Source organism: Pan paniscus, chromosome 3 (assembly GCF_029289425.2).
Source record: "Pan paniscus chromosome 3, NHGRI_mPanPan1-v2.0_pri, whole genome shotgun sequence".
NCBI lineage: Eukaryota > Metazoa > Chordata > Mammalia > Primates > Hominidae > Pan > Pan paniscus.
In genome coordinates this window covers 173,276,505-173,291,503 of record NC_073252.2, presented here as the reverse complement: position 1 = coordinate 173,291,503, position 14,999 = coordinate 173,276,505, and the positions used below count along the sequence as shown (strand labels likewise).

Sequence of the window (14,999 nt, the reverse complement as noted above, 5' to 3'; positions counted from 1 at the left end):
CAGCATGCTAGTGAAGATGGTTATGTAATCTCAGCTCACTCCATAGCCTGAAGCAAACAATTTCTTCTAAGTATTTCAATTACTTCATCTAAAAAAAGTCAACTGCTAAGATTTGATTTTTTGTGTGTGTTAAATGCACCAATGAGAATTTTTTGGTAAGATGATTCAATGTCCTCTGACTAATTGTGCTATATGGGTTTGAAGTACCAATCACTCATGGAATATTAAGACTATAAAGGATTGTAATTTTTTTAGATGATTCATTTTAAACTCTTGGAATAGGGACTGTTTTGAATATATCTTTGTATCCCCCCACAGAACCTAATACAGTGCCTCACAGAGAGTTGGGATGAATAGATTTTTGTTAAGTGAATGGATTTTACAGTCTCAGTCTGTAGCTACAATTTCCCAGAGAAAAGGAGAGACCTTGTTTTAGAATTGGGATTGAAAGAAGGATCTCACAGCTAAGACTTGAAGGATAAATGCAGCCAAACTGTGGCGAGTTCACAACAGAAAACCATTGCATAACCAGTCTTTAGGACCTTTGTGTTAATGTTCCCCAGGTCCACCATCTGTGCCCCTTACACATACATAGCCTTTGCAAAATATTCCATTGTCAACTGCAGCAAAGGGCTTTGGTAGATGTCACTTGATTGTATCTGCCATCACAGTTGGAATGAAGACAGAGTCTCCCTCTCTCTCTTTCTCTGGCTGCCCTCCTCTACAAAATTAGGTGTTGAGAAAAAGTGATATTAGGAGAAAGGCAAACAGCAATTTCCCAGTTATTATTTGAAGATACTTAATATCTGTAGTCTAAGGAAATTTAATGATATGCATTCTCCAGAATGACTTCTTCAAAACTCATGGGCTGGCTTAAGAGATATAACTTGCTTTAAAAATTATTTCCCTACAATGAGTTAAGTAACTCATGTGTTAATTCATTCACAAAGTCACTGATTTTACCCAGCACATATGATGGACAAGATACCATTTTATCCCTCAAGGAAACAGATCTGCAGAGGTGTGGAGATATAGTATCCAAAAATATCCACACTAAAGGTAGAAAGGATGAAATCTGCAATAGAATAAAAACAAGAAAGAGAACTTCAGATGTCTTCATTATTTCCTGTGATGTGGCAGATGAAATGCTCTCTTGAAGGAAGAAAGGAAACACTTGCTGAGGGCTTAAGGAGGTAAAAAATGTTTTAAGCAGTTTCTTCTTGTATAGTGGCAATGCACATTACATATGTGGGTATACATGTACATGCATATATGCATGTATATGTATATATGTGTGTATATATACATATACACAAACACACAGAAGCTGATATTTTTATTCATATCTGCTTAACATATCATAAAACTCGTAACTGTAAAAATAGTAACATCAAATTAATTGTTTATCTTCTTACAAGTAATATGAGTATTTTAAAAGGTATGGAATTTCTGGTTCACTTTCATTTAGATGAAGAAAATGGCTGAACAGAAAGTCTGTCGCAGAAATAAAAAGCCAGCATGTGTGTTTTTCATAGAATTATCAGATGCTGACATCTAGTGGCTCTCAAAATCCATAATTATGAAGGACTTTTAACAACAGGACATACTTTCCATGTACTGCAGATATGCACAGATGGATATATTTTATTTATATGTTCTATTATGGTTCTTTATACATAAAACAGTTGACACTTAGAATGAAAAAACTGTGGCTAACTGGACATGTTGTGATCAGCTACACTCCACATTTTGCATATAGCTGAAGAAAGTCCTCTCTTATGTTTCTGTCTCTCTCTCTTTCTCTTTTCTTTCTTTCTTTTTTTCATTCTTTCTTTCTTTTCTTTCTTTTCTTTTCCCTCCCTCCCTCCCCCTTCCTTCCTTCCTCTCTTTTTTATTCTTTCTTCTTACTCTTTCTTTCTTTCTTCTTCCTTTCTTCTTTCTCACTCTTTATTTCTTTGTTTCCTTTCTCTCCTTTGATTCTCCTTTATTTTCTTCCTTTCCTTATTTCTTTGCTTCCTTTTACCTTTCCTTTCCTTTTTTTATTTATTGTGCAGGATAAAGTCTTTATAAATGGCCTTGCCACCTCTTGGACTTTGGACCTTTTGTAATCTGAAAGAAACCTCTTATGCATTAAATTCTTCTGAAATTTTAAAGTGCTTCTCCCTATATTTCCTGTCTTTGCCCTGCTTTACCACAAAAGTTGATGTTATTCATGCAAAATTATGGCCCCGTAAGACTTCTCATTCCTGTTTTGCTTTGTGTATTTGGCATGTTCTATTAACATTACATAGTTTGTTTTTAAATATATATGTAGCTATTCTGTCGAATTCATTTTAACTTTATTTTCCTCTTCCTTCTTTCCCTCCCTCCCTCTTTCTCTTTCTATCATTCTGTCTCTTACTTTCTTCATTTTCTACACCTTATAATTTTAGTACAATAGTTATTGCTAGTACACTTCTTCAAGGCTTATCTAATTTTATTTCATTGATGAATATACATAGTTAAAAAAACCTTATTATGCAAAGCAGATTACATTGAATGCTTTCTTGATTTTTTTCAGTTATAGCTTCTCTCCTTGATCCCTTTCCAAAAGCCATGGATTTAATGAGTTTAAAAAGAGCTTTCTGAGTATGAACTTCCTTCCTTGTGGAATTTGCATTCATTTTTCCACAAAACTTCTCAGGCAATTGTTGTGTGGCAGGAAATGCAAGGTAATCAGCTTGGTGCCCTTATTCGTGAGTTCAGTCAAGTTAAGCTGTCAGAAACCCAGAAAATGAGAGAAAAAATGCGTAAATAGATAGATTATAGCTCTCTTGGGTAGTGAAGAGTTTGCGTCCTCGGTGAACCTGTAACAAGCTGTAAGGATTAGTTTAGAGGCTTGCTTGAAAATTGGAAATGGGCTAAGGGTATATCAGAGAACACCTAAAGGAAGGAAGTCCAGAATTCCTCCGAGTCGTATGTGCTTCTCCCTCCCACTTCGACTCTGTCTTGCTCCTACTCCTTCGCAAATACACTCTGCTCCTACACCTCAAGTTGATTTTGGAATATGGCCAAAATAGAAAGTTATTCTTGAATAACTTCAGAAGATCTTGATAAATTGAGTGAACTGAGAATAGGTTTGCTAGAATCCTCTAAAGGCAAAATTTTTCTGCAAATTATCAGTGTTATAGGAGACTGTTTCAACTCGATTCCATCTAAAGATTCAGTAGGCCTGATTACCTTTGTATCATTTTCAAAATCTGTTCACTACTCTTAAGCTGCTTTTTAGATTACAAAAGACTCCAAACAACCACAGCAATCTTGAGAAAGAAAAATTAAGTTGGAGGCATTCCACTACCGGATTTCAAATAATATTACAAAAACAAAGTGTGGTACTGGCATAAAAACGTACACATAGACCACTGTAACAGAATAGAGAGCCTAAAAATAAACTCAAGCATTCATGATCAACTAATTTCCTTTTTTTTTTTTTTTTTTTTTTTTTTTTTTGTTTGAGATGGAGTCTCGCTCTTTCGCCCAGGCTGGAGTGCAGCAGCACAATCTCGGCTCACTGCGAGCTCCGCCTCCCGGGTTCACGCCATTCTCCTGCCTCAGCCTCCCGAGTAGCTGGGACTACAGGCGCCCACCATGGCACCCAGCTCATTTTTTGTACTTTTAGTAGAGATGGGATTTCACTGTGTTAGCCAGAATGGTCTAGATCTCCTGACCTCGTGATCTGCCCGCCTCGGCCTCCCAAAGTGCTGGGATTACAGGCGTGAACCACTGCGCCCGGGCCATGATCAACTAATTTCTATCAAGGGCAGCAAGAGAATACAGTGGGGAAAGGATAGTATCTTCAATAAAAGGTGCTGGAAAATCTGAATACTCATATGTAAAAAAACTGAAATTAGATGTTTATCTTACCTCATACATAAAATTCAAATCAAAACGGATCAAAGACCTAAGAGTAAGGCCTGAAACTGTAAAACTCCTAGGAGAAAACAGGGAAAAAGCTCCTTGACATTGCCCTTGGACATTTTTTGGCTATCTCACCAATGGCTCAGGTAACAAAGGCAAAAATAAAACAGTGGAGCTGGAGCTACATTAAACAAATGATTCAGCACAGCAAAGAAAACAACAGAGTGAAAAGACAGCCTATAGACTTGAAGAAAATATTAGTGAACCACATATATAATAAGCACTTAATATCGAAAATATGAGGCTCACACTAAGCAAGAGCAAAAATCAAACAAACCAATTAAAAAGTGGACAAAGGGCCGGGTGCGGTGGCTCACGCCTGTAATCCCAACACTTTGGCAGGCCGAGGTGGGTGGATCACTTGAGGTCAGGAGTTTGAGACCAGCCTGGCCAACAAGGGGTGAAACTCCATCTCTACTAAAATATAAAAAATGAGCTGGGAGTGGTGGTGTGCTCCTGTAATCCCAGCTACTCAGGAGGCTGAGGCAGGAGAATCGCTTGAACCTGGGAGGCGGAGGTTGCAGTGAGATCGCGCCACTGCACTCCAGCCTAGGCAAGAAAGACTCTGTCTCAAAAAATAAAAAGTAGATAAATAAATAAATAAGCAGGCAAAGGACTTGAATAAGTATTTCTTCAAAGAAGAGACAAAAATAGCCAACAGGTATATGAAAGGTACTTAACATCACTAATCATCAGGGAAATTCCAGTCAAAACCACATTGAGATACCACCTCGCTACTGTTAGGATGGCTATTATCAAAAAGACAAGAGAAAACAACTATTGGCAAGAAAAGGGAACCCTTGTACAATGTTAATAGGAATGTAAATTGGTGCAGCCATTATGGGAAATAATACGGAGGCTCTTCAAAAAAATTAAAAACAGAACTACCATGTGACCCAGGAATCCTTCTGAGTGTATATCCAATGGAAATAAAATTGCATCTCACAGAGATATCTGTTCCCCCATGTTCATTGCAGCATTATTCACAATAGCCAAGATATGGGAACTTCTAAGTGTTTATTGATGAATGAATCGATAAGGAAATTGTCATATACAGGATATAGGATGCAATATTATTCGGCCTTAAAAATTGAGGAGATCCTGCCATTTGCAATAATGTGGATTAACATTGAGAACATTATGTAAAATAAGCCAAATACAGAAAGACAATTACTACATGATTTCACTTATATATGGAATCTAAGCAAACAAAACAAAAAAGCTAAATTCATAGAAACAGAATAGAACAGTAGTTACCAAAGGTGAGTGGGAAATAGAGCAATGTATGTCAAAGGGTCCAAAGTTGTGGTGGTTATAAAGGATGAGTAAGTCTAGAGATTTAATGTACAGCATAAGGACTATAGTTAATATTTGTATTATATACTGGAAATTTGCTAAGGGATCAGATTTCCGGTGCTCTTAACACACATATATAAAAAGGCAACTATGTCAGATGATGGATATATTAAATTGCTTGACTGTAGTAATAATTTCACCGTATATGTGTATATCAGAACATCATGTTGTGTACCTTAAATATATACAATCAAAAATTTAAAATGAATAGAAGTCATCACTGGTTCCATAGTTTTTAAAAAAGAAAAAAAACAGTTCTATTATGTTTCTATTTTGTCAGTGAAACTGTTTTGCTTTTATAGACTATACTTCTAGTGAATAATGCATTAGAAATCTAAAGACAGTTTTCTCTGAATATTTGTTATTCAGTATTCCACGCCAAAGTCCAGCTTTGCTGAGAAAGAGGTCATCATCCCCTTTTTAACAATTACTACAGGTACTTGTGATAAGCCAAATTAGGTGGAGTACTGTCCCATTTGGCCAAATTTCTGCTCATTTCTCAATGGAGTATTTGTCTGCAGAGGTTACTTGAGTATTGTGACTATTCCAGGGACACCCCACTGCCAATTTGTGCTGGATGTGAATGGCATGTGGTACTCGAACTGTGCAGTGGCCTTGGACTGTTCTTACCTAGATGTTGCTCTTCCTCCTCTAACACTCACTCAGTCTTCTTTTAGAAACCAGGAATCTGGTGCTACTGGGGCCCAACCCCCCTAATGCACACCTCTTCTGGAGCTCAAAATTGGCCTCATGAGTGCTCTGCCAATCATACAGATCAAACAATCCCACTATTAATCCAAAGGAAAGGAAATCAGTATATCAAAGGGATACTTCCACACCCACCCCCATGTTTATTGCAACACTATTTACAGTGATGTGGAATCAACCTAGATATCCATTAGTGCATGAATGGATAAATAAAATGTGGTACCTCCACACAATGGAATACAGTTCAGCCATAAAAATGAAAAACATTATGTCATTTGCTGCAACATGGGGGAACTGGAGGTCATTATGTTAAGCAAAATCACACAGGCACCAAAAGACAAATAGCACATATTCTTACTCATATGGGGGAGCTTAAAAATTGGATCTCATGAAGATATAGTATGGAATGATAGATATCAAAGACAGGGAAGGTGTGTGGGTAGGAGCGGGGTGATGAATGGATGTTAGTTAATGGATGCAAACTGTTCAATAGAAGAAATAAGTTCTAATATTCTGCAGCAGAGTGCAGTGACTATAGTTAACGACAATGTATTGTATATTTTTAAAAAGCTGGAAAAGATGACTTGAAATGTTCCCAACACATAAAAATAATAAATACTCAGGGTAGTGGATACCCTGAATATTCTGACTTGATCATTACACATTCTATGCATGTAACAAAATAACACATGTACCCCACTGTGTTAGTCCATTCTCATGCTGTTGTAAAGAACTGCCCAAAACTGGGTAATTTATAAAAGAAAGAGGTTTAATTGACTCATAATTCTGCATGGCTGGGGAGGCCTCAGGAAATTTACAGTCATGGCAGAAGGGGAAACAAACACTTTCTTTTTCATATGATGGCAGGAAGGAGAAGAGCCGAGCAAAGAGGAAAAAGCCCCTTATAAAACCATCAAATCTCATGAGAACTCACTGACTACCACAAGAACAGCTGTATGGGGATAATCGCCCCTGGGATTCAATTACCTCCCACTGGCTGCTCCCATGACATGTGGGGATTATGGAAACTATAACATGAGATTTGGGAGAGGACACAGTCAAACCATATTACCTACACATATGTACAAATACAAATATCAATAAAATAATAGTGTGGGAATGGGGAGAAAATGAGAAGACAAAGGTCAAAGGGCACAAACTAGCAGTTATGTATTATGAATAAGTCTAAAGATATAAAGTCAATGTAATATGAATAAGTCTAAAGATATAAAGTCAATACAGTAGAAGATTATAGTTAAAAATACTGTATTGTATATTGAAAATTTGCTAACAGAGTAGATTTGAGGCACTCTTTGACAAAAAAAGGAACTAACTATAGAAAGTGATGGAGATGTTAATTTGTTTACCTAAAGTAAGCATTTATTATGTACCTGTATAACAAAACATCATGTCGTATGTCCTAAATACAGACAATAAGAATAATAAATAATTTGAAAAACAAAAAGGAATTAACAGCTATTATGAATAGAAGTGCATCATTTTATCTGTATTTTAATAGACTTTTAGTACATATGGATATATTTCAGTGTATTACATATTTTATGCAGCTTGCTTTCTTTTAACATTGTTTTGAAGATACAGCCACTTTAATATATAGCTTTATGTAATTAACCATAAGTATATTTAACCAGGTTGTTATAGAGCTTCAATTCATCCTAGTATTTGGTACATAACATACCGTGATGATAAGCATAGTCTACCTATTATAAGTTATATGTCATATAAAAGTATATTATGACATATATCTTCTTTCTTTACTAAGGGTTTAGGTTTACAAATTTTTCTCTTCTGAACACTGTTACAGTGAACATAGTTTACATGTCTCCTTGTGCACATGCACAATGACTACTTCGAGATGCATAGTCAATAGCAGAATTCTTCTGTCATGAAGTCGTAAAAAGATGCATGTTTACTAGCTATTTTATTGATTGAAATTCCGATAATAAAGTATTAGAGTGACCTTTTCTCCACATAATGTGCTACATATTTGATTGTCAGTGTTCTCCATTTTTGCCAATGTTACAGAAGTAAAATGGCATGTAATGATGGATCACATTTGCATTTCTCTGGAAAATATATGCTTATGAAATATTTTTCATCTGTTAGTTGACCCTTTGGAATTCTTTTGCCATACATTGACTGTTTTTATCTTATATTCATTCTACTGCTGGTAGGAAAGGGTGAAACAATCAGAAGATAAATGATAACTTCCCTATAAAATGAAAAGTAAAAAAATTTGATTTTTGGAGAAAATTTTAAAATGCTTTGAGATTTAATACTCAACGTAAAGAGTTCATGAAAAATTTAGTAAGCTGAAACATTACAGAACAAAAACAGGTCCTCCGAAGCCACATGTTCTGCTGTTATTGTTCCTTTGCATTCATTTATGAAAAAACATATCCTAATTTTCAGAACTAGTAAATTTTCACTACATAATTTTTACTATATAAATATATAAATATATATTGAAAACTTTCTTTACAAATATATAGTGAATATATATTATTAATATATATTTATATAATGTATATTTCATATATCCATTTCTATATATAGTTAATACATAGTAATGTGTATGTCCACATACACACACACTTAAGGAAAACCATATTTATTAAAGAAGCAAAATCTAGTTTATTAATTATCAAAATAATATTATATTTCTAGTAGCATATATTTTAAATGAAAGCCTTAAACTGGTAATTTTCTCTGTGGAAAATGCTTAACAAGTAATTATTAAGTTTCAGAATAAGTTTTCATCTTAAATTATGGCACTTAAAGGAACTGCAAAGCACTGTTAAGAATATCAAGAAGAACCTAGCATAGCTTAAGTATAAAATGGCAAGATATCTGACAGTAAAAGAAAAGTATCATAATTATATCATACAAACGTGTTTGTGTCCATTTTAAACACATTTTCCCAAAGTGTATTACTATATTACTCTGGTTTCTCTAAAAAATATGCCTATGTTACTTAGCTTATTAAATCCCCTCCCGGCTCATGCCTGTAATCCCAGCACTTTGAGAGGCCGAGGCGGGTGGATCACGAGGTCAGGAGATCGAGACCATCCTGGCTAACACGATGAAACCCCGTCTCCACTAAAAATACAAAAAATTCTCAGGGCGTGGTGGTGGGCGCCTGTAGTTCCAGCTACTCGGGAGGCTGAGGCAGGAGAATGGCGTGAACCCGGGAGGCGGAGCTTGCAGTGAGCCGAGATTGCGCCACTGCACTCCAGCCTGGGCGACAGAGCGAGACTCCGTCTCAAAAAAAAAAAAAAAAACCCTCCCATTGATTGTTATTTATTTTAATTTCCAGTATGTGGTCTAAGGTTACTATTTGAAGTTTCTCTAATCATTTAATTTGTGAAAGGCAGACTTGAGATTTTTACTCCAGCAGCCCGACTCCTGAATGCATAACTCTACTGGTCTCTTCTCATGTAACACGACAAGGGAGCTGCATCTTAACATGTATGCCCATCAGTGATGGTGCTTTGCCCTGTCTTGTTATCATGGTATCGCTAAGCCATATCCTTAATAACCTGAAGCACTGTTGGTGAAATAGTCCACAGTCTCTTGAGGCACTGAAGGACAACCAAAACCTCTTTAGATGATCTGGGGCTGCAGAAAACACAGCTGACCAAGCTGAGTATCTTCAACATGGGTCACAACCAGTAAGGAAGAATTCCATGTCCCTATTTGACTTTTTTGTATCTCTAGTAATAGACAATGAAGAGACTTTTTGTTGTTTTCGTTGTTATTATTTTCTCCTAGAATGTCTTTGTGCCTGTATCACAATAGAAGATGAGGCAGAATGCTATTGGAGGTAGATTTGACACAGACAAAATGTGGAATCCTCTAATTGGTTTGATTTGGGAGAAGCTGAAAGGCCTATTCTCCTAAAATACCTCCAAACCTGTCAACAGATGTCTGAGGTCCCATCATTAATGTTCTATGCCACTGTCTAATTTACTTTAATCCTCATTACCAAGAATATTTGGTTTACTTCCTCTAACAAATGCTGAAGGGGAAAGATCTGAGTCATCATTCTGCTTCTGTCACCAAGTAGCTGGGAAAGCCTGTAAGAATTTATGAGCTTTTTTTTTTTTAAACGAGGGCATTGGACTGTGTATTTAATTCAATACTTTCCACTCATGCTAAATCTTAATATCTACATCAGCAGTTCTCAAACTATGGCATGGGGACCTCTGAAGGGTGAGTGAAACCCTTTCTGGGATCTACAAATCAGAATAATTTTCATAATAACGCTAAGACACTATCTGCCTTTTAAAATTCTCACTCCCTTGAGGGAATTTTTAAGAGATCATAAGATGTACCATTTCATAACAGATTGTGTGCAGAAGCATTCTTCTGTGAAGTTAGACATTAAAGGGATTTGCTAAAATGTACAACAGTGATACTCTTTTCACCTTTTCTTCTAAAATACTTATTTTTCATAGAAGTGTTACTTATGTTAACCTGCAATAGGTTTATTATTTCTATTTTTAAATAGCCTAATAAATAAATATTTTAACACATCTTCAGCTTTCATTTCTAACATGTGTCAATAGATTTAACCATAAATAGATTTAACCCACGTAAACAAAAGCTCTTTGCCATACTCAAAAATTTTTAAGAGTGTAATCAGTTTCCAAGACCAAAAAATTCAAGAACTGCTTATTTACTCCTTAGTGGGAAGAGCTTATTACTTACACCGTATCGGGGAGAGCTTATTTTTTCCTACATACAGACCTTGGCGGTGGGATAGGGTTTTGAGGATAATAGGATTGGGAAAGAGAAACATTATAAAAATAGTGATTTTGGAACAGCTAATTAATGAACTCACTATAGAGTCACAGATGATGGTTGCCTCATTTAACTATTTGGAAACTGGAGAGTAGAGTTGCAATCCCTGATACAGAGGTTAGGCTTTTGCGATGAAGAGAAAACAAACAGCAAGCAGAAAATGAATTATTTCACAATTATACAGAGATTATTTGCATTAGATTTAACAAAATTAGGCAATAAAACATCTACTTTGTATCGGTCTATAAAAGAATTGTACAGTAAGTTTGTACTTCTAAAAGTATTGCTTTGTAATAATATTATTTCCAACAGACTTAACAAGTGTTGGTTTGAAAATCTGAAAATACATGGTACTACCCAGGTGATATGTTTTATTTACAGAACTGTCCTCTCATCTATGTTATGTTGTAAGATACTACACAGTGTAAGAAATACAACTTATTTTAGAGATAAATAAAAATTGGTAGCTATTATTTGTCTCCTAGAGTATTTCAGAGTGTTTTGTGTAACTGTAGTGACAGCAAAATGGAGAGAAAATGGGACAGAGAAAATATTAAAGAGATCAGTGGCATGACTTTTCCTAAAACGATGAGAAATGCAACATACAGATTGGCAGGATAAAAATAAAGAAAATACATTTAGGTGTATATTAGTCAAACTGTTGAAAATTAAAGATAAAGAGAAAATTCTAAACCCTCTAGAGTGGGGGTTTGGAAACGTGATAGCATCAAAAGAGCAACAATAAAACTTTCAGCTTCCTTTGCACACAAATAATGCAAATTAGCATATAGCTTACCAGTCTTGGAAAAATGGTCAACCTAGAGTTCGTCACTAAGTAAAATACCTTCAAAAAATAAAGGCAAAAGGAAGCCTTTTCTTTTCAGATAAACACAAACTGAGAGAATTTGTTTCCATTACAATTGCGCTACAAGAATATATTCTCTAGGTGGAAGAAAAATGATTCCAAATGAAAATACAGAACTTCAGGCATAAATCAAGGATGCTGAAAAGGGCACATATGTGAGAAAATAAGAAAGAACAGCGACTACTTAAAGAAACATTAATTTCTGTGTTAAAAGTTATGCCTGTGGTTTTATAAAATGTGAAGGTAAATAGATATAACAACAGAACAAAGGGCAAGGGGATAACTCAAGTTAAAACGTGGTAAGATTTATTTTAAGGAAAGTGATAATATTCTAATTTGAGTCAGGCTGTAATAAGTCACCAATACCTAGTCACTAAAATAATAGTATAAAAGCTATAAAAAAGAGTTAAGAGAGGATATTAAATGGAATATAAAAGGAAACACTTCAATAATCCAAAAGAAGGTAGGAAAGAGGCATAAAGAAAATAAAGAACAATTGGACTAAGAGAACAAAGAAGACAGTAGACTTAAACCCAATTGAATCAATAATGACAATGAGTACAGAGTATATACTAAAATAACATAAAATATTTTCATACTGAAATTCTTAGAAGAATAGTAAGACCCTATTACATGTGGGTTTTTTTTGTTTTTGTTTGTTTGTTTGTTTGTTTGAGACAAAGTCTGCCTCTTGTCATCCAGGCTGGAGTGCAGTGACGCCATCTTGGCTCACTGCAACATCCACCTCCTGGGTTCAAGCGATTCCCCTACCTCAGCCTCCCGAGTAGCTGGGATTACAGACGCATGCTACCACGCCCAGCTGATTTTTTTACTTTTAGTAGAGATGGGGCTTCACCATGTTGGCCAGGCTGGTCTTGAACTCCTGACCTTGTGATCTACACACCTCGGCCTCCCAAAGTACATGATATTTTTAAAGATATATTTTAAATATAAAGACACAGATACATTGAAAGTGAAACCATCAAACAAAATATACCATGCAAGCCTAAATAAAAGAAAGTGATGTCACTATTTAAATATTAGACAAAGTAGATTTTAAGCTAGACTAAAACAAGGATAGTTCACAATGGTAAAAGGGTTAATTCAATAGGAAGATATAGTAGTCTTAAATGTCTGTGCACCTAATAACATAGCCTCAGCTTTCAAATTTATCATTGTCTTTCTTCACTTTAGACATGCAGATAATTTTCTTTTTTTTTGAACTATGACATATACTAAATCTTAGGTGTTATATTTTACCTGTAACGTCTCTGCATGTATACAGAAAAGAGGACTTTTACCTCCACCTGCCATGTTTTTATAGCTTTATGTATAGACAGTGTTTCAAAAGGTATTACAAGATGCTTCACGTGTGAAGGCATTCTAGGAGAGTAAAGCAGGGTCAAAGACCTAGTGAAGACAATATGAGGAATTCCATAGTGCCATTACATGAAAAATATTATATAGTTTTATCAGTATTGTTAATGAATTCTGTGTATTTCTCCTAGTATCCTGACAGGCAGAGTCAAACAGGGAGTCTTCATGTTTTAGGAAAAGTTTATGACTGAGAATGACTCAAGTAATAGGTGCCATTTGTGGTGCATGGTTAAAGCCGTGCATGAGCTAGAGATGACAGGACAGCAAAGTATATACTCCAGTGGAAGTGCTGGTTTCTAGGCTCACGTGCCTCTTAGGAAAAAGCATTCTGTGGATGCTTTTAGAATACAGCTGCTAACCTAATTAAACTCCTGCTGATGAAACAGTTATCATTTAACTGTTACAATATTCTGTCCCCAGGCAAATTTTATTACAAATTACTGAGAGAGAAACTGGACGTCAATATATCAACCAAATAAACTCTATAGGTTGATTAAATCTGATGATCACTGCAAAGTTATGGCTTGATAGAATTACCCTAATATCTATATAATAATTTTGGGGTGCCCTCATGATACTGTTAATGTAAAAACATTCATCACCACCATTTGATTTAATAAGTCACAAACATGTAATACATTGATCATCAGAAGATACATCTTTTGTAAATCTTGATAAGTCTGGTTTCAGAAATAAACAAGGACTATTGAATTGTATAAATTAATTAAGAATTTTTTCTTCAAAATAAATCGAGAGCCTATACTTTTCTATGTCCTCTGTTTTCATTTAAGATACTAGATTTCACAACACAAAGTAATTATTTTAACTATCAGGTGGTAAATGTGAACTGTATCCTTGCAAAATATTTGTTTCAATTTTTAGAGCTTCTCTAGTTTTAGCTCATACTCATCTGCAATTATCTTATATTTGAGTAAGTTTAAAAGTCTAAAAATAGTGGCTCTGCTTTCATTGATAGATGTGGTTTAATAAACTGGGTAGCAGTAAATATTACTTGAAAAATTTGCTTAATTTTAATCCATTGAAGTCAGAGTGTTATTTAGTCATATTTATTTTGCTATTTAAAAATGCATGGCAACTTAGCTAGAATTGAGTTAATTTTTCACATCGTGACATATTTAGGAGTGACAGTATGTCCTTAGTTGCTTTATTGCTGCCAGAATTAATAAGTCATAATTGGTGTTAAGATATAAATATCTGCTTATGTAATTAAAGGCAGGGTTCCTCAAACATGTCAGACAAGCAAATGTATCCTTTGGTAAATAGTTATTTCCCTTGCCATAAATCTGTCAGATATGACTGCCAGAGGTCTAAAGAATTCATAAGATCACATGCACCACTAAATTATTGTTTCTATGAAATAAATGCGGGCCTCCTTCTGTTGAATTTATTAGCCACAGTATGCATACACATATCTAGAAATCTAACGTTTACACGAAAAGAGTGGAACTTTTTCAGACTGAAATTTCAGACTGAAATTCTTAGAAGAATAGTAAGACCCTATTATATAGTTGTTTTTGTTTTTGTTTTTGTTTTTGTTTTGAGATGGAGTCTTGCTCTGTCACCCAGGCTGGAGTGCAATGGCACCATCTTGGCTCACTGCAGCCTCTGCCTCCCAGGTTCATGCAGGTCCCCTGTCTCAGCCTCAGCCTCAGTTATACTTTTAATTTTTGATCCCTATGGTTATGATATCCTGGGCTACAAAGATAGCTCAAATGATGTAATACATCTAAGGCACAGAAATAAAAAGGAACGTTTTTATCCAGAACAGTTTTATTAGTGTGGTGAAGGCAAAAGCTGGATTTTAAAGGAGAAAACAAGTTAAAACCTTGGTGTGAACCACACTTAGTTCAATTCTTATCTGAACTACTAGAACCATGCCTCAAAAAAAAAT

The 14,999-nt window shown here is 35.2% G+C and overlaps 1 protein-coding gene across 2 annotated transcripts in view; it reads left to right on the top strand.

Annotated features, from left to right (window-relative positions):
- The first annotated feature begins 1,008 nt into the window (after nt 1-1,008).
- The window catches only part of LOC129397647 (embryonic stem cell-related gene protein-like), a 95,490-nt gene continuing 81,499 nt past the window's right edge, over nt 1,009-14,999 (top strand). Inside the window, exon 1 of one of the 2 annotated variants that reach the window (XM_055112021.1) lies at nt 1,009-1,193. In XM_055112021.1, coding sequence (XP_054967996.1) covers nt 1,111-1,193 — 83 coding nt within the window. In that variant the 5' untranslated portion in view covers nt 1,009-1,110. Of the gene's footprint in view, nt 1,194-9,884; nt 10,255-14,999 lie in introns of those variants that run through there. The other variant, XM_055112022.2, reaches the window with a different exon arrangement.